Genomic DNA, 27991 nt, shown 5'->3' with positions numbered 1-27991 from the left:
GAAGGTAATAATAGGTACGTTTTCGAATTTAAATTAAAAACGAAGTGAAAAATATGACAGAGTGTTCACTATTCAAATAAAATTCTATTGCTTTTTCTCTGGAACGAATAACCTGTGAGATTCAGGAGAGAGAATTGTTTTTACATAAATATTAATCTTTCTCCAAAAATAAATAAATAACTTAAACATCTGAAAAATTTGTAGTATGAAGGCTTTATTACATGGAGAATATTATTTTAATGTTCCGATTAAAAATTTCGTTCCTGGGAAATTAGTTTCCTGAGATAGGCATCTTTAGAGGTGTTCGATTTCTTTTTCAGTTCTGTAATAAGTTTTTAAACGCCAGGGTTCCATTTTTAAGAAATTTGCTTCTTCAACCGGAAAAAAAAACTGGTAACTCTTTTCTTTGATTGTTAGCTAAATTTTGGAAAAGTAAGACATTATATCCACCAAAGAGTACTAAATATAGATTTGCTCCTGAAATCATTTTAGTGTTGTATTTATTTAAATTGTTTGCAAAGTGATTTAAATAGCCACTTAATTAAAAAAAAAAGTGTGTTATCACTTTTTTCCTCACTACAAAATGTGAGTTTGGTAGGTAAACCATTTGTGATACATAAATTTTTAATTACAGTCGGACTTCTGTTTAACGAACTTCCATTTTGCGAATTTTTTCGAGGAACCAAGAACATTTTGGAAATTTCTTCGTAAATTAACTTCCAAATAGAGAAGTAAATTTTCTATTTAACGAACTTTTCTTTGAGATCCACTTACCCTATTTCCAAAAATATTTCAAACTTGTTAACGCATTTTATGGGGGAAATGACCTTAAATTGATTTTCGAAGCCGCTTAACTGTTAGAGGAAGCAGTAAAATCCTCTTCCCTTTTTGTTTGCATTTCAAACGAAAAACTCAGACAAAATGAACCGATTTTTATCAGTAGCAATTAAACTTAAAACGCATGTGGTAATGTACGTTTACAATTACTTTTATAATAAATGCAGTTATAATTTTATGCACAAATGTAGCTTTTTTTAGTTGAAAATGCATGTAGCATGATAGTGTAACACTGGATAATGTTTTGCTCTATTCTTGCTTTTCACGCAAATTTCTTTTAGGGTTAAGATTCATAAAATAAATAGTGGATACTTTTACAAGATAAATGTGTATCAATTGCTATTTTAATTATGCTAGGTGTTTATGAATTTAAAGCCTATTTTGTGTCATTCAAGTATTTCAAAAGGTGATTTTCTATATAATGAATTTTCCATATAACGAACTTATTATCCGGATTTAGACACTTCGTTAAATAGAGGTCTGACTGCAGTTGCCTTTTTTTAAGCTTAATGTAAATGCCTTCAAAACTACACTCACATGCAGAAATGTATAAAGAATTTAGTTTTATAACTCTCTGATTATGCATTTTTTATTTATTTTAAAAATATTAAATATACTCTGATTATTGAATTCGCTATTTTTAATACAGTTTAGGCTCTATGTTTTGTATCAATGAGTGAAATACAGTAGGATTTCTATTTAACGAAGTAGCTATCCCGATAATAAGTTCGTTATATGGAAAATTCGTTAAGTAGAATATCACCTTTTGAAATACTTAAACACAAAACAGGTTTTAAATTCATAAACACTAGACATAATTAAAATATAAATTGATGCGCCTTAATCTTGTAAAGTAGTGTCTACTATTTATTCTATAAATCTTAACCATAAAAGAAATCTGTATGGAAAATAAGAATAGAGCAAAACATTATCCACAGTTACACTATCATGCTAACATACATTTTCAACTAAAAAAAGCTACATTTATGTATAAAATTATAGCTACAAGTATAAAAGTAACTTTAAACATACATTACCACATGCATTCTGAAGTTTAATTGCTTCTGATAAAATATGTTAATTTTGTCTGAGTTTTTCGTTTGAAATGCAAACAAAAAGGGAAAGGAATTTTAACTGCTTTCTCTATAAGTTCAGTGGCTTCGAAAATCAATTTAAGGTCATTTCCCCCATAAAATGCCTTAACAAGTTTGAAATGTTCTGAAATATTGTGGGAAATAGGGTAAGTGAATCTCAAAGAGAAGTTCGTTAAATAGAAAATTCACCTCGCTATTTGGAAGTTATTTTACGAAGAAATTTCCAAAATGTCCTTGGTTCCTCAAAAAATAATAATAAATAAATAAAAACCCAGAATAGAGAAATTTGCAAAAAGTTCGTTAAATAGAAGTCCGACTGTATCTGAAATAAGGTTTTTTTTTCATGCTTTCTATTTGATAATTTATACCTAGCTTAATTTTAATAAATAAATATTTACATCTTTTTATTTAAAACATTTCACGTTAGTTACCAATTGTATGCAAGTTTCCTTTTTCATTTGGAGGAAAAACTTATTATATCTTTTGATGTGTTGAATTGGCAAAGCATTATTTATAAAATAAGCCCATGTTTCTGTTTCTACAACTATTCGTTCGGATAGTATAGCGGAAGACATGCCATTTTTTTTGGGAGTAAAATCTCGATTTTTTCTGACTTTGGCACTCGGAATCAGGGTCTAAATATTATTCTTTTGAATTTAAACTTTCAGAACATTAGTTTTATAGCAAATGGCACCTTTTTAGAGAGTGTACCTGTGGCAGAATTTTTTCGAGCTACCTGCGACAGAACTCTTTAGCACTAATATCTTTCTGCAAGATACTTTTAAAAATAACAAACATATATGTTACTAATTTAAAATAACAAAAGCGCTGCTTACAAAAAAAAAAACTATAGAATTTTTTAAAATTTAACACGTAATAATTTTTTGTTCTAACATAATGGGTGAAATTCTGCCATTTTGTTGGGAGGGGAGGGGAACGCCCAAATAGTTTATTTCTCGCATTTTGTAAATAATTATCACGATAAAAAAAAAATCTTGAAATCAGTTGCCGGAAAAAAGATCGACGACGAAATCTCTCGAATCGGACTCCTCAAATGCGCGTTTTGTTTCGAGATTAGACTGTTGTAATAAATATCATCTTATAAAAAATATTGGATTTAAAAACTATGGAGAAATCAGTAGCAATAACTGCCAAAAATTCGATAGAATTGTTACTTAGATAGAATTGTTTGGAGCTTGCTGCTAGGGATATGGGACTAATCATCAATACCGATAAGACCAAATACATGCCTGTACTTGCTAAATTAAATTTTACTGAATCCTATCTGGAGATTGGTTCCCACAGGTTTCAGACTGTTCAGAATTTTACTTACCTTGGTTCAATAGTTACTGCCGACAATAACATAGACAATGAGATTCGGAGTCGTCTAATTTGTTCAAATAAAGCTTTTTATGGTTTAAAACGTTTTTTCANTCACGTGAAAATCAATATCAATAACAGCCGAAAATACAATCGAAACATTAAATCGATTTGCGATATTATTAGCCTTAAATTGAACTCGTCAAAAGTAATTTTCTGAATGCATGATTCAAATATCGCGAGCAAATTTCTGCGTAAAAAAAAAAATTCTTTCAGCAAGAACTCTGTAACGTTCTCCGACAATGTCGTCATGTCGCTGCGATTTTGCCACAGGGCTTTATAGAAACTTATATAAATTTTATAATAAAAAAGTAATAAAAACAGTAATATATATAAATTTTATAATAAAAAAAACACTGAAATAGCAATAATAGGGTTTAAAAAAAATCCAATTTAAAATAAAATGAATCAGTTTATTACAAAAACTTTACAGTTACTGCAATTTTGCTTAGATTTTAATTCGACATACAAACAAACATAAAGAAGTCAAGATTATTTTTATAATGAATATACGTCGTCAATGAAGAAAATAATTTTCAGGGGGTCAGTCTCCCTCTCCTGAGTCCTTGTAGTGTCTGTACTCTGGTTTCAGCTCCCACATGCTCTTGTGGGGATTTTTCGCATTGTAGTTGCAGATCTCTTTTAAGATTTCTTTGAGGTATGGCTGAAATGACAATAAACAATCTCGTTGAAAAACAGCAGTTATTCATTTTTGACAATTAAAATAATTTTAAATTGAGGAAATTAAAATGCAAAATTAATGGATTGCAGAGGTAACCTGTTTTATAATCTATTTGTATGAATAAAGTTTGAAAATCCTGTTTTTAAATACAGTCAAATAGTGAACCTTCAAGGGACCGAAATTTCGGTTCACTATAACCGGTAGTTCACTATATCTTATACTGCAAACAATTTTAACTAATTTTTTCCGAATTGCTCCCTTTTATTGCACATTATTTAAATAAATGACCCATAAAAAAATACAAAAATGATTAAACAATATGTAGTAACAAAAAACGTGTTAACTTTTATTTTTTATTACTCTTGGTCTTGCGTACAATGGGATAGCCTTTATTTAGGGATGGGAAACTGAGATAGAAGAAGCAAACAAGGAAAACTGCTTATGGCTACCTTCCACTTAATAGATTGTTTGAAAAATCAGTTTTTGTATTTTATGTAGAAATTTCAAAATGACAAAAAATGAAGAAAAAAATCAGTCGAAGACAGAAAAAAGTTAATAATATCCAATTTCTTCTCTTCTTTTGGTTCACTATATCCACAAAAAATAATATTATATGTGTATAGCAAGGCACAGGAGCAAACATTTCTTTCACTATATCTGGGAGTTCACTATAGCGGGGCTTGACTGTACTATGCTATTTATATAAAAATTTAACTTTAATTATAACTAAATTTTTTAATATAAATAGTTTATCATTGTCTCTTTGTCAAACAAGTATCAAGGTGTTTTATTTTCAGATTTACTCGCACTACTGCCCCAAATAGCATCACTTCTTTTAAAAGAGAACCATTTGCACAAAGCATCATCTAATTTTGAATTGTTAGCTGGTTTCAGTGATTTATTTTCGCAATTTTATAAAGATATACTAAACTACACCAATGAAAAAAAAAATGGTTGGAATAAAAGAAGTTTTAATCTTGTTTTAGAAAAATTAAAGCAAACCAATTGACAAAATTTTCATTTTTGTTACTCATATAAATTTATTAATTCCATATAGCCACACAGTACAAAGAGTCTATTTTATTTTGAAAGAGTTCTGCATAGATGTGCCTATCAAATGGTTTTCCCTCAATAGTGCACATAAAAATTATAACAACATACCTAGATAGATGGTGGTTAGGTGGCTATTTTTTTCAAATTCTATTACCTTAATTATGTTACAACAGAACACGAATTGGAGTAATAAATTTTTAATGTTTTTAATTTGTGATGATCCATCATAGGTTCTAGTCTATTTCCAATCAATTTTCGTCAGCTATTTATTGATTTTACAAATTCCAATGTTTTTAATATTATGTTATTACTAAACATGAAATTCTTCCCATGTTCCTACTAAACACTATTCCGTTATAAATATGCTTCATTTTTCTATCATTTCGTGACAATTTTTTAAATTTAAACTTTATTATAATACCTAAACTTTGTACTTGAGTTATTTCTTTTTTTAGGGGCTCAATTCGCGACAACTCCATTATAAATCTACGAGTGTTGTGCGCAAACTCTGAATTGGGTCGGCTGTTCAATGGCAGTAGTAAAATAAATTTTATAATCTCACCACTTTTTGACAAGCTCGGTTCGCATTTCACAACAATTTCATTGTACATTTATGTCGTTTAGTTATCGTTTTTCTACCCATTTCCACATGGCTTTGCAAATGTTGATGTTTTTGATACGATGTTACTACGACACGCGAATTTTGAATTTGAGGTATCACTTTTAACCACTCAGTTCGAAAAGATTCTGTTATAAATCCACATAATTTTCTGATCCTGTTTTTTGGTAGTTATTTATAATTTTTTTGGACATTTTCATGCTTTAAATTTAAATACCAGTATGCCTGAATGCAACGACGTCATCACGAAGAGAAAGAATTTCATCAGCGGATAAAAATAGAGAAAATTTGACAGTTTTTTTTTGTTTACAATGAGTAATACCAAAAGATTTTCCTTCATGGTGACAAATTTTCTATTAGCTCGTTCACCCCTTCGATCTGTTTCAGCTCCTATCAAACAAAATTTATGTTTCGATAGGTCAAAGGTTAGGTTATTCACTTAACCCCCAGCTTTGCAATGTTCTTTGGACTAAGAATTCTGGTTTTGTTCTTTTAATTTGATTTCATTCTTTTAACTTTCATTGGGCTTCAATTTATCTCCTTTCTTTTTAAATATTTATCAACTCTTGCAATCATTTATTTCTGTTTTGCAAACAACGTAATTCTTAATTGAGGTGTTTTTATTTCAAAGTTAAATGGATTGTCAATTAGGCAGTGATTATTCTATGTAATTATGATTTATTTAATTTTTTAAGTGTTTCACTTTGAGAGACTTCTTAATGTTCAGTATCATTCAATTTTCATTAAAAAAAAAATAATTTACTAAAAATTTAAACAAAAAATTTTATAGAAAATTAGGACATAAGCTACAAGTTGAGAGCAAATTATATTTTCGGGAATAATTTTGAGTTGCCAGACATGAGGGTTGATTCAGCCCCAATATCTTTCATGGACAATACTTTTTGATAGTGGGAGTTTCTCAATTGCTTTGGGTAATACCTTAGGTTAGGAGTGCACAACCTTTTTGAGTGAAGGGTCACTTGGACAGTAGGTTGACTAACAAAGGGCCACATGCATATTTAGTCATGTTGGTGACAAATGTAATAATTTTTATTTTAAAATTGCTGTTCTGAACAACAAATATTTTCATCAGTAAACTTAGTAACATATTTTCTGAAAATTAAATACTTTTAAGTATCGAAATTCATTCAATAAAAAAACTAATATATATATTTTTTTGCATTTTTATTAATAATTGATTTATCAATCTATCTATATCTTTTGAGGAAAAGAGATGCTATAAACTCTAACAAAAAAAAAACTATAAAACGTGCAAAAAATAAAAGGTGCTCAAAGAATAAATGTGCAAAAAAAAACTGCATACTTATTTTAATGAGTAATATAAATTTGAACTAAATATTTTAATTAAAGAAAAATTATAGGGTTTCAGCAAAAACCAAAAATTAAAACAAAACTATTATAGTACATACAATTAAGATTCAATATTTTGTGAAAAAAAATTAAAAAGATTCTAATTTCTTTTCATTTAAAAAAAAAAGTTTTAACAAGCTCTAGCGGGTCGCACATTGACAGTCCGCGGGACGCAGGTTGTGCACCCCTACCTGGAAAAGTTTTGGGTAAAAAAAATCAGATAACTTATAAATGAATAAAATATATTTTGATTTGAATGAATTAAAAATATGATAATACCAGTTGAAAGAAACAAAAACCTTATTGTTAATTAATGATCATGCTTTGCCAAGGAATATATTACACGGATTTGATAAAAAAAAAAAGGAATATTCTGATAAGAATTTTGTGCCTACAATAAATTGTAAGATGTGTTACTCAAAAGGGAATTTTGAATATCAGATAGAACTGAGAACACTTTGTCAAATTCTGATAAGCAGTTAAAATGTCAATTATGTTTTTTTTATTAATCTTTAAGTTTTATTGAGTATCAATGAATTTCTAAATATTCAACTGCTTGAAAGTTAATAAATTATTATTATATTTCCTTCTAATAATGAACAAAGTGATTACATTTGTTTATAGTTCCAATTTAATTCAAAGCTATCCCTAATTTTAAAATTATCTTTAGCTTTTATTTATTTATTTTTTGAAATTTTCAGCTAAGTCAGACATGTCCTGTTTTTATTTTTATTGAAATTCAATTTTGACTGTAAAAAACTTAAGTTAATAAAGCAACCTTTCCTTCTTAAGTTAATAAAGCAATCTTTTTCTAGTAGTAGACAATAGAGACCAGTAAAAATTTAATACAACTATCATAACTCGTTAAATTGTTAATTTTCGTTGATTTACCATTACACGAAAAATAGTGAGCTATTGTTCGTTTTTATAAGAAAAATAAATACTGAGTAATAGAACTTGTATTAGTTTTTATTTGAAAATATCACTATTAATAATTATTCTATTTCTTAAAAAAAATTCTGGTTTTCGCCAACTGAAAGTGTTATTAGGATTTTTGCTTTCAGATATTATGAGATTTCTTGCAAGTTGGAATTATTTATTTATGTATCATTTGTTTTATATTGTGTTTGAAGAGCCATTAATAATTTTGTTAATTTAACACAGTTGCTGAATTGGTTCTAGTGAAGTATTGGGCCAGTGGCGTAGTTATGGGGCGGCTTCGGGGGACAAAACTTCCTCCAAAATTAAACATATCTTGAATAATGAACTATTGTACGGTAAGTAGGATGTAGGTATAAAAGAGTTTTCCTTATTCAGTTTCTTGTAGTTTAAACGTTTAGAATATATATATATATATGCATGTAGGCAGGTAGGTACTTTAACGTTGCACTAGAGCTGCATAATGGGCTATCGGAGACAGTCTGGGAAACATCCCTGAGGGTGATGTGAAGACATGCCATCACAATATTGATCCTCTGCAGAGGGGATGGCTCCCCTGCTTTTGTAGCCCGACGATCTGTGCGCGAAGTCTAGTACTTTACGGCAGAACAGTTTAACGAGGGAACAGATACCGCACACCCAGGGCCGGATTAAGCGCACGCGGGGCCCTAGGCCATTCAAATTTTTGGGGTCCTTAGATTAAATTTTTTCTCGTATATTTTTTATTTATTCAAATATAAAAGTATTCATGCATCTTTTCATTTAAAAAAGCATATTTAAAATTAAAATAAATAATAATAATAAATTAAATTTTACTTTATTTTGTAAATTAGAACTAAAAAATAATCATAACATTTTGAAAAAACTTGAAAAATCATTGTTTTTCTTAATTTTTTAAAATTTATTTAAAAAAAACCCATTTTAAGGGGGCCCCAGGCCATGGCCTAGTCTGGCCTAATGGGTAATCCAGCCCTGCTCACACCCTCGATCCCTACACAAGCGGTTACCCACCCTTTTACTGACCGTAGCTAGTGATGCTTGACTTTGGTGTTGTACTGGGAACTGTGTCTTTACAATCAATCTACTGATAGATATATGTATTGATGATCCATCATAGGTTCTAGTCTATTTCCAATCAATTTTCGTCAGCTATTTATTGATTTTACAAATTCCAATGTTTTTAATATTATGTTATTACTAAACATGAAATTCTTCCCATGTTCCTACTAAACACTATTCCGTTATAAATATGCTTCATTTTTCTATCATTTCGTGACAATTTTTTAAATTTAAACTTTATTATAATACCTAAACTTTGTACTTGAGTTATTTCTTTTTTTAGGGGCTCAATTCGCGACAACTCCATTATAAATCTACGAGTGTTGTGCGCAAACTCTGAATTGGGTCGGCTGTTCAATGGCAGTAGTAAAATAAATTTTATAATCTCACCACTTTTTGACAAGCTCGGTTCGCATTTCACAACAATTTCATTGTACATTTATGTCGTTTAGTTATCGTTTTTCTACCCATTTCCACATGGCTTTGCAAATGTTGATGTTTTTGATACGATGTTACTACGACACGCGAATTTTGAATTTGAGGTATCACTTTTAACCACTCAGTTCGAAAAGATTCTGTTATAAATCCACATAATTTTCTGATCCTGTTTTTTGGTAGTTATTTATAATTTTTTTGGACATTTTCATGCTTTAAATTTAAATACCAGTATGCCTGAATGCAACGACGTCATCACGAAGAGAAAGAATTTCATCAGCGGATAAAAATAGAGAAAATTTGACAGTTTTTTTTTGTTTACAATGAGTAATACCAAAAGATTTTCCTTCATGGTGACAAATTTTCTATTAGCTCGTTCACCCCTTCGATCTGTTTCAGCTCCTATCAAACAAAATTTATGTTTCGATAGGTCAAAGGTTAGGTTATTCACTTAACCCCCAGCTTTGCAATGTTCTTTGGACTAAGAATTCTGGTTTTGTTCTTTTAATTTGATTTCATTCTTTTAACTTTCATTGGGCTTCAATTTATCTCCTTTCTTTTTAAATATTTATCAACTCTTGCAATCATTTATTTCTGTTTTGCAAACAACGTAATTCTTAATTGAGGTGTTTTTATTTCAAAGTTAAATGGATTGTCAATTAGGCAGTGATTATTCTATGTAATTATGATTTATTTAATTTTTTAAGTGTTTCACTTTGAGAGACTTCTTAATGTTCAGTATCATTCAATTTTCATTAAAAAAAAAATAATTTACTAAAAATTTAAACAAAAAATTTTATAGAAAATTAGGACATAAGCTACAAGTTGAGAGCAAATTATATTTTCGGGAATAATTTTGAGTTGCCAGACATGAGGGTTGATTCAGCCCCAATATCTTTCATGGACAATACTTTTTGATAGTGGGAGTTTCTCAATTGCTTTGGGTAATACCTTAGGTTAGGAGTGCACAACCTTTTTGAGTGAAGGGTCACTTGGACAGTAGGTTGACTAACAAAGGGCCACATGCATATTTAGTCATGTTGGTGACAAATGTAATAATTTTTATTTTAAAATTGCTGTTCTGAACAACAAATATTTTCATCAGTAAACTTAGTAACATATTTTCTGAAAATTAAATACTTTTAAGTATCGAAATTCATTCAATAAAAAAACTAATATATATATTTTTTTGCATTTTTATTAATAATTGATTTATCAATCTATCTATATCTTTTGAGGAAAAGAGATGCTATAAACTCTAACAAAAAAAAAAACTATAAAACGTGCAAAAAATAAAAGGTGCTCAAAGAATAAATGTGCAAAAAAAAACTGCATACTTATTTTAATGAGTAATATAAATTTGAACTAAATATTTTAATTAAAGAAAAATTATAGGGTTTCAGCAAAAACCAAAAATTAAAACAAAACTATTATAGTACATACAATTAAGATTCAATATTTTGTGAAAAAAAATTAAAAAGATTCTAATTTCTTTTCATTTAAAAAAAAAAGTTTTAACAAGCTCTAGCGGGTCGCACATTGACAGTCCGCGGGACGCAGGTTGTGCACCCCTACCTGGAAAAGTTTTGGGTAAAAAAAATCAGATAACTTATAAATGAATAAAATATATTTTGATTTGAATGAATTAAAAATATGATAATACCAGTTGAAAGAAACAAAAACCTTATTGTTAATTAATGATCATGCTTTGCCAAGGAATATATTACACGGATTTGATAAAAAAAAAAAGGAATATTCTGATAAGAATTTTGTGCCTACAATAAATTGTAAGATGTGTTACTCAAAAGGGAATTTTGAATATCAGATAGAACTGAGAACACTTTGTCAAATTCTGATAAGCAGTTAAAATGTCAATTATGTTTTTTTTATTAATCTTTAAGTTTTATTGAGTATCAATGAATTTCTAAATATTCAACTGCTTGAAAGTTAATAAATTATTATTATATTTCCTTCTAATAATGAACAAAGTGATTACATTTGTTTATAGTTCCAATTTAATTCAAAGCTATCCCTAATTTTAAAATTATCTTTAGCTTTTATTTATTTATTTTTTGAAATTTTCAGCTAAGTCAGACATGTCCTGTTTTTATTTTTATTGAAATTCAATTTTGACTGTAAAAAACTTAAGTTAATAAAGCAACCTTTCCTTCTTAAGTTAATAAAGCAATCTTTTTCTAGTAGTAGACAATAGAGACCAGTAAAAATTTAATACAACTATCATAACTCGTTAAATTGTTAATTTTCGTTGATTTACCATTACACGAAAAATAGTGAGCTATTGTTCGTTTTTATAAGAAAAATAAATACTGAGTAATAGAACTTGTATTAGTTTTTATTTGAAAATATCACTATTAATAATTATTCTATTTCTTAAAAAAAATTCTGGTTTTCGCCAACTGAAAGTGTTATTAGGATTTTTGCTTTCAGATATTATGAGATTTCTTGCAAGTTGGAATTATTTATTTATGTATCATTTGTTTTATATTGTGTNAAAACTGAGACTGTAATATAAAATATCAATAAAAAGAAAATGAGATATTTTTGAAAATTTTTAAACTAAATGTATTTTATTTATGGAATAAAACTTTTTAGCTAGACAATTAAAAACGTAAAATAAAATAAAATATTAGATATAGTCGAACAAGAAAAAAAATTAAACTAAAACAACTAATAGCAATAACATACATTATGTTTATGATCAGATATTGGTTTATAGCTCTGCACAGCTTTTTGAAGTTGTTTAACTTGTCTCTCAGGCTGGCTGGCTTTTAGTATAGATGTCCTGAAAAAAACAAGAAAACTCGTTAAGAGAAAACATAAATAACACAGAATTATGCAAATGAAAGAGAACTTCATCAATAGCATGAATCCTTAAGACTTATTGTGCCTCAATATTATATTACAAAAAAATTTATTATCTTAGGTTCTTATAAATACAGAAATATATTTTATACTTTGAATCTCATTAATTACTGTATATCCAGCTATATAAGTCGATTTAAAAATTGGAAATTAAGTAGGACATTCGTTGATTGTGAAATATCAATACATAATAAACAATGAGATAAATATGAATAACTATGGATCATCAAATTACTCCTTTCAAAATTTTTTTTAAACATGCATTATTATTAATTAATTTTGCATTTTCTCTTCTCATATTTTCTCTACATATAAAGATTTTATTTTAAAAACATCTACTTTAAATTAATTTCAGAAAAAAAATTAAGAAAAGTTATGACGATTTTTCAAGAGTATTTAAAAAAATATAACACAATTAAAACTTTTTAAATATACAATAAAGCTACAAGCATAAAAATTCCAAAACATCGTCTGTGTCAGATTAGTAATGTAGTCAACAGTGCCGTCATATGGATACCACACTATAATGGATTCAACTTCATCCTAGTTTCAGATATTGCTTAGAATTTTTTTAAAATGTGTTTTAATTAAAAAAAAAAAAAGAAAAAAATATTCTAGTAAGCTTCTTCAGCGGTTGACTTACAATTTCGACATAAATCAGAAATAGGGTGTCGAATACACCAGGATATACGGTAACATTAAATAATTTAATTTTATCGAAAAAATAGGCCTTTCAGATTAAAACATTAATCAAACGTTAGCATAAGCTGTTGATGTATTTTTAACAAGTTAAGGTTGCAAAAAGAATGTTAAAACAAGGGAGCTGAAATAAGGTTCTGTTAGGCATTAAAAGTACAACCATGATGAAATTAAGATGTAAAAAGAAAGGTTTATTTTGATGCAAAAAAAAAGAAGACCAAATTCACTATAAATTATAAACTGATCGTTTACAAAATAGTTTTGATATAACTAGCTAAAGTTCCGTTCTGTGCATGGAAAGATAAAAAACTTAATATTAAAATGAAGAGTTTGAGTGTATGAAGTTTGTCTTAATACTAGAAATGTTTGTGCAAGGATCCTGAAACTTGGAGAGCAAATGCTACAGTAAATTTTAACTGACTCTAAAAATTATTCAAAAAATTTCATTTATTTGTCAGTTAAGGAAGACCATTTGAGAAAAACTACTACTGAGAAAAACTACTTTTTTTTCAGGTTTAGCCTTGGGCACTGTTAAAAATTAAATAACAACAGTTTTTAGTTTAAATTATTTAAAAGTTAATATTAGTTATGTTAACTAGTGTACAGCTTTATTTAACAAACAAAAAAAAAGTTTATTGCGCATTCTTTAATGTTTAAGTATTTTTCATTCTATCAATAAGCCAGTTTAATTCTAAAGTTGTCTATGTATTTATTTTGTTTAAAGTTGTGCTTCTGAAAGGAGCTTCAATGAAACTAAATTAAAATCAACGCTAAATAATGCACAAAAAAACCAAACAAACAAAATCTACGTAATGAAAAACAAAATTACGAGAATAAAGGAACATATTTGTTTAAGGGTAGTGTAAAAAATTGCCCAAGTATTTATCAACACAAATAATGAACAATTCCTTTTGGTAATTGGCACTGGCATTGTGGTAATAAATGCTGTTTCAAAAAATATAAAATTTAGTACTATAGAATATAATGTGAATAGAGGGACAATAGGTAGGTTTTTTATCAATCCTCTTAAAGGCGTAAATAAAAGAGTAAATTTCTTGAATGCAATAAATTTAAAATTATCACAAGTTGACCGTGAGCAAAACTATCATGATACTGAATATTTGATGCATTCAGCTTCAGTATGAAGACTTTTTCTTAATACAAAAATGACTGGGAATATTTTTTTAGCTTCTTGAATGATTTTGTAATACCAATTTAATGATTGTTTACTTGGTTTTAACTTATGCAAAGAATGGGTGATCAGCTAGCAAAAAATAAAGTGGTATTAATCAACATTACAAAATTGGGCATAAAATTGAAAGGCATACACTAACACTGTTAAAATAATTATATATACATACATACACAGTGGAACCTGTCTAAATTGACCACCCTCGAGACCAAGTCAAATGGTCACTATATAGGGGTGGTCACTTTATGAAGAGTCTTTAAAAAGGACTCTTTAAATAAAACTTGCAGAAAATGGTCACCTTACTNTATATATATTTAATTATCACTTGTACTTTATTTTGATTAAAACTTAGTCAACAAACAACATTTATCGTTTCAAAATAGAAAAAATTAAAGCACTTTGAAAATGATGCTTCTAATTGCGGCCACTTCAATAGAGTCAAAATTTACCACATTCAAACATTTCTTTTTAGTACATTTAGTTTTTTTATTATTTCAATTGCCATTGATTTTAAAATATTGAAATTTAGCAGTTGATTTAGTTACTGAGTTTTGAGAAGCATCAGGGCTCAGTGCAAGTCATAGTAGAAAAAGTATTGAAAAAATGACTAAAATTTTTTAAAAAGTGATAGATAGTGACTTAATTAAAAACAGTATTAATATTCAGGCAACATCTTAAAAACCTTAAAAATATACAACCTAAGGGAAAAAGTTTGGTTTAGAAACATTTATTGTTATAGCTATTTAATTAAAATATGAAGATTTAAAAAACCATGTGAAAAAACTCTGTCAATCATTTGACTGATAAAATGATTATAAAACCAAGTTAATTTACAGCATATGAATTTGTAATTTTCCAATTTAAAGTTTATGCTTCATAACATAGTATATAAAAAAAGCACAATTTGAAAAATCACATAGAAAGGACTGAAAAAATTCTTAATAACTACTGACCTTTAAAGCAATAATAAAAAATAAAAAAACATCCAACAGTGTGAAATTACGTGTCAAGAAGAGATTACACAAATTTGCACGACATAATAACATCTTATTAAATAATGATCAGATTTTTGAAAAGAGAAAAAAATATTAATAAAAAATATAATATAAAAGTAAACATTTTATTTAAGTTTTTTTCTTTTGAAGAAAAAGTAAGAACTTTTAAGCACTTTAAATTTAAAATAAGAACTTTCAAAGAGTGCTTAATTTCTATGATGGAAAATTATGTTCTATTAAGCACATTTAAGACACGTATGTATGAACAGTACAGAAAAAGGAAATTCATTTTAAGGAGAAATACACAAAATTTCATGTTCTGCAGCTCCACAGCAGATAAGAAAATGAAAGTTAAGATAGATGATTAATAAACTCATTGCTCGGTAAAGTGAATGGCTCACTAGCATTTCAAGAAGAATTAAGTGCAAATTGTCGATTTTTCTTCACATATTCAATCCTTTTCAGTGCCCCACCCATTTGGATGAGTCCCTCTTTACTAGAGAAAGTGGATTGTAACATAATGGGTTTAGAGAAATGTAAAATCTTTCTTTTGATTGAAATGAACAGAAAATTTAAAAAAAAGTGAGATAAGTGACTAAGCCTTAAAAACAGTGAATAAAAGTTACTTTTTTTTTAAGATAGTGAAATTAAGTGAGAAAAGTGACTCATACCTAGCCCTGCAAATATCCCACCTGTATGGTCTAAAAATAATTTTTGAACTATTTTTAAAATAAGGCACTAAAAGTTATCTTTGCAAACATTGTCTAAATTTCAGGGTTCTAGTACAAACAATTCCTTAGTTATAAGAGACGCAAATATAAACAAAATCTTCATTTTATAATGGACAAGCTGACAGAACTTTTACATTGTAAGTATCAATCATAGATCATTTTATGGTATAATACTAAATTTTTAATTCAAATTATATAAATATTATTTTAATGAAAAAATCTGAAAACGAAAAAAAAAACAAGATAAATTTATTGTTAACCTCTTAAGAGCCATGTACTGGTTGTCAGCCATTGGACGACACTCTCCCTTCTGTAAAACATGGCCACCCAAAGCTAGTTTTCCTGCAAAAGTATTTAATTTATCAATTACTTATTTTTAAACACAGGACAAGTGAAATATCAAACAAAGCATGAAGTACATGAACAGTAGATAAAATACCATTAGAGAGAAATACTACTGACTACAAAACTTATTTTTAGAAATTTATAGATAGCAATTCGGCATCAAGTTGCACTAGACCATGGTGCAAAATTCAGGGCCCCCACTCAATTTTAGAAAAAAAATTCCTTGACTTTCCAGGTAAATTTTAATGAAAATTAAGACAGTATTTTCATCAGAAAGCTTTGATTCTTTTATTTGCAATGTGAAATATCAGATTTTCTGTGTAAAAAAATATTTTTAAATAAGGAAGGGAACATTTCAGTTACACTAAAATGTGAAATTTTTACAGCAAATAATTATAAATTACAATAACATAAACTTATAAATTAAATAACAATAAATTGTAATGGGTGCTGGAATTATTTAACTCGAATCTCAATAACTGATTACTATTACTGACAATTTCAAGACTGGTTATTTCCCAGGTATGATATAGGAATATTCCAGGTTTCTGTAAAAAAAATTTCAACCTTCCCTGATTTTTGGAGTTAAAATAAAATTCCCTGACAATTCCAGGTTTTCCCTGACCAATGGGAACCCTGAAAATTTCCACCTTCCAGTTGCCATTGGTGACCACATATTTTGGGCAGGTGAGTATGCTATGTCTTAAACATTGTGTTTAAAAAATTAAAACTGTCAAATTTTCCCAGAGTTTGAATTTATGTACCGAAGATTGGCACACAACTTGGGTAGATTTTCAAGACCATGAGACACGAAATTTGCTAAAATTGGTCGTTAAATGGGTATAATGAACAGAGTGAACATAGGGCTATAATTTACATTTTACAGGTGCAAAGACATATAAACATGAAATGTTAAAAGCATGGAAATATTTCTGAATTTTCTTATATTACTCTTATTATTTTATTTACTTTTAATAAAATGTGGATGATATTAATACAATATTAGAAAGCACTATTTTTGTGGATAATTATGTGAGCTAATTTAAAGACTATATCTTTTCATTATTATATTTTCTTATTTCAATTATTTTGTAAATATTTTTCTTATTCTTCCAAATTTTTTTTCTTCCCTTCTTAAATCCTTTCTTGTTTTTGTTGTATTTTCNTTTTTTAATGAAAAATAGGATAAGCAAAGATTTTAATTAATTATTATAAGATTTTTTTTTTATTTGTCTCAAAATAAAAAATTTAAAATATATTACGTTTGTAGCGCTCATTGTGGCTACAACGAAATTCGAAAATACTCAAAGAATAACAACACTAAATAAAATAACTTCCATTTCAACTTTACAAATACTAATACGTGTTGATAGTGAAAAGTAAAATGCCGCCGTCATTAGTTACAAATATTAAGCACCATCAAAATGAAGTAAAGTATAATTATTGTTTACACTAAATCATAGTAACCATTTAAGTCTGAATAAAAATACTGAAATTATGCGAAAAGAAACCTTTGCGTAAAAAAAGATAATGCAGATTCATTTAAACTAAAACTAAACTAAGGGCATATTTCCTTTCCCGAACGAATATTTAAGAAAAGTAAAAAAAATTTATCCTAAATTTCAGATCTAAATGTAAAAACTTATAATAATACATTATAGGAGCGAAAAACATGATTTAGCGTATGCGAAACAAGTAAAATTAAAACATAATCAGCTACTCAAAAAACCAAAAATACGAAGCAAAACTGAGATCAATGAATAAATTCTTTTACGAAGAAAATTTTTATTTGAATTATTTTTTCTATGCAAAAAAGCGATGACAAAATACAGTTGTTTAGAGAGAAAAAAATTGGAGAATTAAAGAAAGTGAAAGGAGAAACGTTATGAACTCATATTTCTCAAGCTCATGAATAACATTTTCTGCGCCCATGATCCCACAAGCAATTAGCCGAATATATATATATATATATATATATATATAATTTTTTCTTCTTCTCATGTATAGAATTTTAAAAATTAATAAAGGGTAAAGAAAATATTAAAATTGTTTCAAACAACAAATTTAAATTTAATGCAGCATTTTTGTTTTTTGATTCATTCTAAATGTATCTGAATATAAATTTTTCTTTAAAATATTCAATAAAATATATTCTAAATTTGCAATTTTGTATAGTTGTAAATGATATTAAACTGATTCAGACTAGCATGAAAAAAAATTTTTTTTTCATGATAACAATAACAAAATAACATGGTGCAACTATCACAAACTAAATACATTATATAAAATAAGTTTTTTTTTCTCAAAAGATTCACTTCACATGAGTTTCAGTTCATGATACTAATTAATTGAATTTTCCAGTAAACGGCAAAATTTTCCAACAAGAGAACTCTTTATGTTACTACAACCTGAAATCAAACAATAGTTGGGCAGAAAAATAATGATTTAACAAATAGGTTGTAAAATGACCGACTATATCAGCTTATACAACAAAAGAAAAATACACGAATAATATTATGTATGTATAGCTATAAATATATATAAATAAATATATATATAATATATATGAATAAATACATATAATATATATATACAAGATCAAAGGAAAAATATAAGAAAATACATGCACAACATACAGTAAAAGTTTAATACAACAAGTGTGACATATTACAGGAAGTCAGTTATTTCACCAAATTTCAAAGTCAACATGTTAAAAATGCTAATATCAAAGAAATGAAAATTGTATGTTTATTACAAGTTAAAAAGCACTAGCTTTCCACCATTAAAATATTTTTTTTCTTCAGGGAAATGCGTCTTTCTGTTTTTCAAGTGAGAAATCTTATATGGAAAAGGTCTAAATGCAAGAAAGTTTTTATTTATTTTTGATATTAATACAAAAAAGTAAAAATAGTTTCCTTTTCACAATTGTAACCATTTATTTTTATAAAGCAATGCGTGAATAACCACCAGCTAAGTAATATTTTTCCTAAGAAAATAGAAGTTTTTCTTTTTTTAAATCCTACCACACACTTAAAAAGGTGCCTTTTGTTGATGCCTCCCCCCTTTATTTTGCTTATCAAGGATATCAAACGTTATTGTATTTAATTTTCTTCCCGCAAAAACTTGTTAAAACTTTTAAGTTTGTTTTTTATACATTGATGTCATAGATATTTCTACCTTTCATAAAGTGCATTTATAAGTAATTCAGTCTATAAACAGTGGGCAAAAGTTGTCTATCTAGATAGGCATTTTAAATCAGAAAAGGTTTTCAAAATAATATATACATAGCTGGCAACACGGACAGGAAAAAATCCAGTAGATTTTACGACACAATATAAATTTTATGATAACTGTTCTATAATATTTTAAGTATTTCTCATATAGGGAAATTAGTGGATTTGAAATGGCTTTTTTTATTATGTTAACTTTCAGGGTTCCCACTCTTTTAACAAAGCAAAAATTAAGCACTTTTAAGAACCTTTTTTTGAAACAATTAAGGACTTCTTTGAAAAATTAAGGACTTTAAAAATAGAATGATTGTTAATCATCATATCTATCTATATATATGTATATACTACCAGTAACAGTGCCAATTATTTACATATCTTAAAAAAAATCAATAAAAAAAACCAATTTTATCATAATGTAAGAACTGATTGCATTCATTAACAGGGCTTGCCAAAGTACCAGGCAATTTTTGCAAACCTGGGTTGGTTTTTTTAAAAAAACATTTTCAGATCGTTAAAGTTTAACATCATCTATGAAACTAATCCATATCCAATTTTTAATGATTTCATTGAAATTGAATTGTAAAATTATGTCCAGAAATTAAGATTTGCAATTTTTTCCATATGTATTAAAAAAAAAGTAAATAAAGAAATTTGGCAAAGATATTGAAAAATTTATTACAACAAGTTTTTACATTTTGCTACTAGATCTGCATTACATATATATTTGTGGGCCAATCTTGTTAAATATTCAGTTACGTTAAAAAAAATTCTTTCTTTTCTATTAATAAAATGTTTTGTTTATAAAGGTATATCTTAAAATAATTAATACTAAAAAGTTGAATTAGAGTTATGCTTGAGAATAGTTTTCTTAACTGTGCCATGTAAAATTAAGTCTTATTTTGAGTAAAAATAGGCTATACTAGCATCTAAGCACCTTAAATCATTCCACACTTTTCTAATAAGGCTTAACTCAATACATTTTTTTAAATTCATTGCAATAAATATTTTTTTGAAAATTTATATAGAATAGAAATACATTTGAAAAGATTTATAATTTTCAAACCAATTTGTTTTTTATTAGTTCTCTTTTATTAGTTTTTATTAGTTTGTTTTTATTAGTTTGTTTTTATTAGTTCTTATTATTAGGTTTTTATCAGTTCTTATTATTAGGTTTTTATCAGTTAGCAAACATGAAAACAAAAGGGTCTAAAACAATTTTTCAAAGATATCAACATATTCCCATAGCCAGAAAGTTGATAAGGTTCCTTAATTAATAAATACTGATAAATTATTTATATTTTAATCATTCATAGATTTTTACTAGTAATATTTCTTTATCATCCTCTACCATTCCTAATACACTAACTATTATTATGATTTGAAATTTTTTTTTAATCACAAATTAACAGTTGAAAACTGAAAGTGGTATTCTTTTATTATAAAATAATATTGTAATATCACTTTATCAGGTAACGTTTTGTAAAAAAATATTGAGATATTTTATGAAAAACATATTGAAAACAGTATATAACTTAAAAATTTTGAAATTATTAGTAAATAACAAATGTGCTATATTTACTTTTATATTGAGCTTTACACAAAATTATTTATAGTCAAGCCTGTTATTATGAATTAACTTCACATGATGTTACTAAACAATCTGGTGTAAAACATGAACTATTTTCAAAGGAACCAAAAATTGAATAAAAATTTAAAAAAAAAACAGTATATTAAGTTACAATGTTAACTGAATAAGGATTTTATTAATATCTAAAGATCTTTTAATTGAGTAGATTTAAATATTATGTAACAATCTGCTTATTCTTAAGAAACAAAAATAATAGTGTAACAATCTAAAACTTTAAAAAAAATTTACATTGCAACTAAACAAATTATAAACAGCTAAATATTTAACTCTCTTGTTAGAAGCAAATCATGCATTCTTATTTAGTACACAGGAAGAATATTTTAGAAAAAATTTGAGGTTTTCATCAAAAACCCAGGTTTTTGATGAAAAACATAGGTGGGGAGGGGGATTTTTTAAATCCTGTTTATTACAGATCTGTTTAATTTTTAGTACAATCAGGAATTTTACAAAAATGTCACTGCTTTCAATAAATTTAGTTACTTATTACACATTGAAATATTATACAAATTAATTAAATTCTTCAAGATTTTAGGAAATAGTTTTCGTTATGGATTCTAGTTCAAAAAATATTTCTGATACTTCTTTTCTTAGGGTTTTACTTAATTCCTATAAGCAGATGACCAGTAGAACTGAATTTCTTGAATTCTGTCAATTTTGAAGGTTAGTGTGAGTCTTCTACTAAGGTACCTTAAAACTGCCCCCCCCCTGAAAAAGCATTATGAAAGAACCAATATATTAATAAATGGACATGCTTCCTTCCCCTCAAACACATTCATTTTTGTCTCTCAAAAATTATACATGCCCTCTATGCATGATCTAATTCTAGGTGATATAAGAACAGTATTTGGTTTAAAAAAATTGAACTGAAAAATTGTTTTGATAGTGAAATTATGTAAAAATTTATATACCTTACAACTCAATTTTTTTTACTATTATTAAAGGAAACAACAAAAAATAATAAATATTTACTAAAAGTTATATTTTGCATGAAATTATCTTTAGATAAGCGAATTTTAAAATTGTGGTAAAAAATTTTCAATTTGTCAAAGAGTTCTGGAAATATGGTGAAATATACAAAAAGTAAAATTAATATTAAAGGGTTCAAACTTTATACTGCTCTCATGACCAGACTTTTGGGACCATATTTCCCAGATTGCAACCAAGCTCCGTATATTTTGGTGGTCAAAAATTTGAATCCATTGAAAAAAAAAGGAACGTTTGTTCAGAGAAAGTGAGTTTTTGTGTCTGATTTTGTAACTTCAAATATCATCAGCATTAATTAATTAGCATATTTGTGGTCACCTCCTCAAGCCAATAAGATTGAGTTTTAGAACGTGAAGATCAGATAATTAGATCAAAAGTTATTGAGGAGGGAGGTCCAGTTTTATTTTGCGCACTGTACATTAATTATTCTATCTATTAATAGTCAAAGAATTTCAAAGCAATAAATTTGTTTTATTTGAACAATCAAGGCATTTAGTTTGAATTCACTGCATATAAAAGGCAATGATGCAATATGATATTAGGAAGTGTTGTAATTTTCTCCTTCAGCTAGTAAGAAAAAAAATGTATTATATACTTAAATTTTGGTAGAAATTTTGCTTATACATAATTTATTTTTGTGCTTGAGAATTGCAAGTCCCCTGGGATATGTAATAACTTGTTTTTCATATCCTCTCTAGGATTGTTGGTGCATTTGACAAGTTATAGTGCATAAGATAAGATAAGAGAAAAATTTTCCTATTGACATATCATTTTTAAAATTGACAATTATTAAGCAAATAAATTTGAAATTAAAAAGAAATAAGTCTTACCAAAAACTGCAAGAGTTTGATGCGAAATATTAGAAATCACGAAGCGATGCTCTTTAGGAATATCATTATTTGTTGTTTTCCCATCAGCAGATTTCAACATATCATCTGATAGAGAAAATGAGATATCTGTTTTTCCTCCATTTCTACAAAACATAATATGAGTAAGACAAAACGGCTTAAAAAGAAAATATCTGTTCTAATTAAGGATGTAATGAATAATCGGTTAGCTGAATGTTTGGTTTAGTATTAGGTCGAAGGTTTGGCAAAGAAATTTTTTGTTTAAGGTCTTTTATAAATGGCTCAGGCGATAGAGCGTTCATCTTCCAATGAGGGGAACAGAGTTTGAATTCCAGTGATGGTTGGTCGATGCGAATTCTGCACCAATTACAGTGCTGACGCAAAAATATCCTCAGTGGTAGACGGATCATGGTTTAGAGCCCCCTTGCCACCTGGCTAATCATGCAAGGTTTTCACAGTTTTCCTCTAAAATGCAGATTAGTTCAATAAAAATAAAATAAAAAATGCTACACGAAGGCAAATTTCTCCCAATACTTGATCCAGGAGTTTCCTTGTTTTCTGGATTGGATTCAAAATTACAAGGCTGTGTAGTTGAATATTAGTCGTAAACCCAAAAAATTGGGTCTGCTGTTTAACAATGGTTATAAAATAAAATTTGTACAGATTTAATAAATAATAATCTAATATTGTAGCTTTAACTATACATCAATTTTATTAGAAATAGTTGTATACATATTTAAGTACTAAAACTTATTAGTTTATGTTTTGAAAAACAAATGGAAAAGTGAAATTTAAAGAATTAGAACTAGATTACTTTATACTGAACCATGAGTTTTACAATTGTATTGCAGATATTTTTTTAAAATTTATCTTTATTGTTAATAATCATATTTATCTCATTTGTAATCACTTTCATCTTAATTATTCTGCTCAGTAATGTAATTAATATGCACATATATGATATTTATGTGCACATTTACTAATTCCGTTCTTCATAATAAAGAAACCTTTCTTCCATGTCAGTGTGGTATTTAACATACTTAAATCCACTCTTCGCATATTTTTTGTAGTTAGTCAACATCATTACAAGCACAAGGCAAAATAAAATAAACTATAATCCAGTAAAAAATGAAACCTTGTAATCTTCAGGCGCCCAGCTTCACTCAAAGGTGCAGACTTTTCCCATAATGATGATATATATTTCGGCACCTGAAAAACAAAAACATTCAATGACGAATAATAAACAATAAAAGTTCATAGAGAAACATGATTGGCAACACATTGAACACAACCTAAAAAATACAGGAAATCGCTTGCAACTTTCACATCAAGTGATTTCCCAGGGGTCATTTTAAGAGATATTTGGGTCTATTAACAGTCCCTTCACCGAATAGAACAATATTCAGTGAAACCACGGTTAAGCAGACATTCTTAGGACCGGAAAAATTGTATTTTATGGGGAAGGGTACCTTAATAACTAAGTTTAACAACAAAAAGAATATGAAAGAAGAAACATACAAAAAGAATATGAAAGAAGAAACATATAAAAATATGAAAGAAGAAACATAAAAAAAGAATATGAAAAAAGTTTAATATAAATACATAATTCTAGATGTAGCCATACAAAAAAAAATGACTATAATTTTTCTATTAACACAGATATTCAACTTACTCATATGATACTGAATAAGAGCTTTTAGCCTCAGTTAGTTTCAATTATTAGGTTTATACTAACACTAACTAACACTTACCTATCACTAGATAAGAAATGTGGCTAATAACTCCTTGAAAGTAAACCTCCCAGGATTCACAGGAGAAAAAAGCAATGCATACCTCTGGAGTTGATTATTCACAATTGATCATCTATCAAGAGTCTGAATTAATGTTTCATTTATATGAACACTTCAAAGATTATAAATCCGTTCACTCTTTTTTCTTTACCCCAGCTGTGTTAAATACAGTCTTCAAATTGATAAGAAAATGAAAGAAATTTTCAGTGGGGAAGAAGCATTGAGAGCATTTAAGACTTCATTTCAACTTGAAGAGTCTCATAACCTGTGTCATTCAGTTGAAAAGATCAAAAGATGCCGATGTCCAAATTATTTCATAAGAGCATGTATTATTTTATCTCCTTTCTTTGCAAAGATAAGGCAAGGTGGCAGGAGAAAGATTGGTTTTTTAGTAGTGAAATAGCTTAATGATAGTTTCAGTTATTACCAGTTTTAAAAATTGGTGAAAAGTTGAATATTTGCTTCACTTAAAGCAGAAACAGTTTATGCGTTCAAATTTTAAAAAAAAGTAGTGTCCTGTTTGAAGAGACAGAAAAAAAACGTTTCAGGGCAAAAATGACTGTCCGTGTCCAGTTACGCAAGTGTCCGCTTTGTACATAATGGTTTATTCATAAAATATTTATGGGGAATTAAAAAGACGTCTGTAATGAGAGGCGTGCATTTTGCAGGAGTATCCACATCAGGAGGTTTCACTGTATTCATAAAAATGGAACAAAAAATTTAGTTTCAGAGTTTTAAAATATTTTCTATTTAAAAAACGGTCTCTTCAAAAATCTTTTGAAAATAGGATTTAACGAAGTTTTGAATTCGTAACTTTAAAATTACAACTCCTTGAAAACACATGATATTTGTACTATAAAACATAACCTTACTCAATCAGCAGAAAGAACCAGATCCTAAAGTAATTTCAGATGCAGAAGATAAGTAGATTTGTCACAGATTTTTAAACCTCTCACAAATAGCATAGACAGAAAACTGGAGTTTTTAAACTTTTCTTCACAAAATTGCAAAATTTATAAAAAATATGAACAGATATTTCACACAAACACTAACTCTCTTCCTCACATAAAGTACAAAAGAAATGACACCATAAAATAAATATATAGAGTCATTCATATTCAAATGTTTTTGAAATTTAATATTGCAATTTGTAGTACTTAACAATTATAATCAATCATCAATTTTTGTAATTATGCACGATATAAAAACTGAGCATTACGATTCGTATTAAGGCGTTTTAAAAATTCAACATCGAAATTAGAATTTTTAAAATCCAACATTGCGATTCATATTAAAAATGATTTTAAAATCTAATATGGCCATTCATATTCATGCAGTTTTAAAATCCAATTACTAGATTCAAATCCATGCAATTTAAAAATCCAGTTGCGAGATTCATAATCATGTGATATTAAAATTCAATATCTCGATTCAAATTCATGCAATTTAAATATCCAATCAGTGTTCTGTCAAGGCCAAATTTACTACCATGTAGCGGTACCTTCACAAATTCAACTTAAGGAAAATTTCACAAAATACTTTCTTAAAATTTTATTTTTGTTTTCCATAAAAAATGATGAATCCATATTTTTATGCTGAATTTTTAATATAATTCTTAATTTTGACAAATTATGTCTCAATTTTCACAAAATAGGTACCTCTCTGAAAAACCAAGCCAATAATATCGAGATTCATAATCATGTGATTTTAAAATTCAATATCTCAATTAATATTCATGCAATTAAAAAATCAAATGTCGAGATTCATACTTATGTGATTTTATAATACAATATCTTGATTTAAATTTATTCACTTTAAAAATCTATTATCAAGATTCATACTCGTGTGATTTAAAAATCCAATATCTCGACTCAAATTCATGCAATTTTAAAATTTAATATAGAGATTCATATTTACACAATTTTAGAATACAATATATTTTCCTTGAATAAGGAATTATTTAGGTGTCTTTATTAGTAAGTAATGTAATTATAAATGTTAGTTCAAAACATAATGTTAAACATGAAACATGTAGGATGTTATATAAATTTTTCGCACATCAATTTTCAGGGTTTTTCATAATTATCCTTGATTGGCTTATCATGCTTTGTGTTCCTATTTTTGTTTTTAACAAGTTGACAGCTATGCAGGTGTTTCTTACATTCTGTTGAGATATAAACATTTAAAAGCTCATTTGAAATAAATAGGAACAGTTTACCTTCTACGATATAGAAGACACAAAGCTTAAAATCAATCATAACAAATTATTAACAAAAATGTTTTCATGTTGTTCATATTGAGAGACACATAATATAAAAGAAAAAGTTAAAATTTTTTTTAACACTAAGTACTATTAACAGTTTTATTTGGCAATAAATAAAATTTTTAGACATAAACAAATAAAAATAAATAGGGGGAATATATAGAATTGATTGAAACTCTTTATACATCTTTGAAAACAATTCTAGGTTAAATAAAAAATTAAGAGACGGAAATTGAAATTTTACTACTCAATAAAATTTCCACATGGAAGTGAATGACGGAATAGGAAATAATTTTATTTCACCCACCCAGTTCGAAATGCTCCATCTTTTGTTACTTAAAAAAAAGAAAAAGCTATTAAAAAATTGTTACTTTTACGAGCCAAACTCCTCTTGAAGCATTAGAGCAATCTAAGTCCCTTTCGGATCCAGTTTTTTGTCGTTTATGCGAACTGCCAGAGTCCATAATTCTATTGGCTCTAAAATGTAAGAATGAACTTCACTTTAAACAGTCTAGAAATTCAAAACTTCATTGCATAGATATAAAGTACTATATTAGTCCCTGCTTCTTTGCAATGTTGGTATTTTTGAGGGATTGGTTATAGTATGTGGGAATTTTTATTTAGCTCAGGTTTGTTTGCGCTTGCAGCTGGCATATGACAAAAAAGTAGAGCTTTTCACTTATGACGTAGTTTGTACTCATCACGCGCACTTCTCTCATCTGGTTCCACGCCTTTGACCCTTCTCCCTCCCTTCTTCTTCTTTCTTCAGTTGTATAGGAATAGCACGATATTTTTCTTTTTCCTAATAATTTTCGTTTTTAATTAATAAAAATATTTTTTAAAATTTCCTTGACGCTTCCTTTTAGAACTATGTTTAATGTAATTTTCAGTTTCATATAGTTTCCCAACTTAAT

General features: G+C 27.5%; 1 protein-coding gene across 1 annotated transcript; it reads right to left on the bottom strand.

Annotated features, from left to right (window-relative positions):
- Window positions 1–3748: 3748 nt before the first annotated feature.
- LOC107439160 (general transcription factor IIF subunit 2) lies at window positions 3749–27675 on the bottom strand. Its single transcript, XM_071181887.1, has 6 exons — window positions 27449–27675; window positions 24160–24233; window positions 23007–23149; window positions 16230–16338; window positions 12172–12272; window positions 3749–4016 (listed from the first exon to the last, which is right to left on the bottom strand). The coding sequence occupies exons 1-6, from the start codon at window positions 27539–27541 to the stop codon at window positions 3856–3858; spliced, it is 681 nt and encodes a 226-aa protein (XP_071037988.1). The 5' UTR covers window positions 27542–27675; the 3' UTR covers window positions 3749–3855.
- Window positions 27676–27991: the final 316 nt, after the last annotated feature.

The sequence above is a fragment of the Parasteatoda tepidariorum genome, chromosome 6 (assembly GCF_043381705.1).
Source record: "Parasteatoda tepidariorum isolate YZ-2023 chromosome 6, CAS_Ptep_4.0, whole genome shotgun sequence".
Taxonomy (NCBI): domain Eukaryota; kingdom Metazoa; phylum Arthropoda; class Arachnida; order Araneae; family Theridiidae; genus Parasteatoda; species Parasteatoda tepidariorum.
Note: the sequence above shows the minus strand (reverse complement) of the source record. Positions and strands in the feature narration are given on the sequence as shown.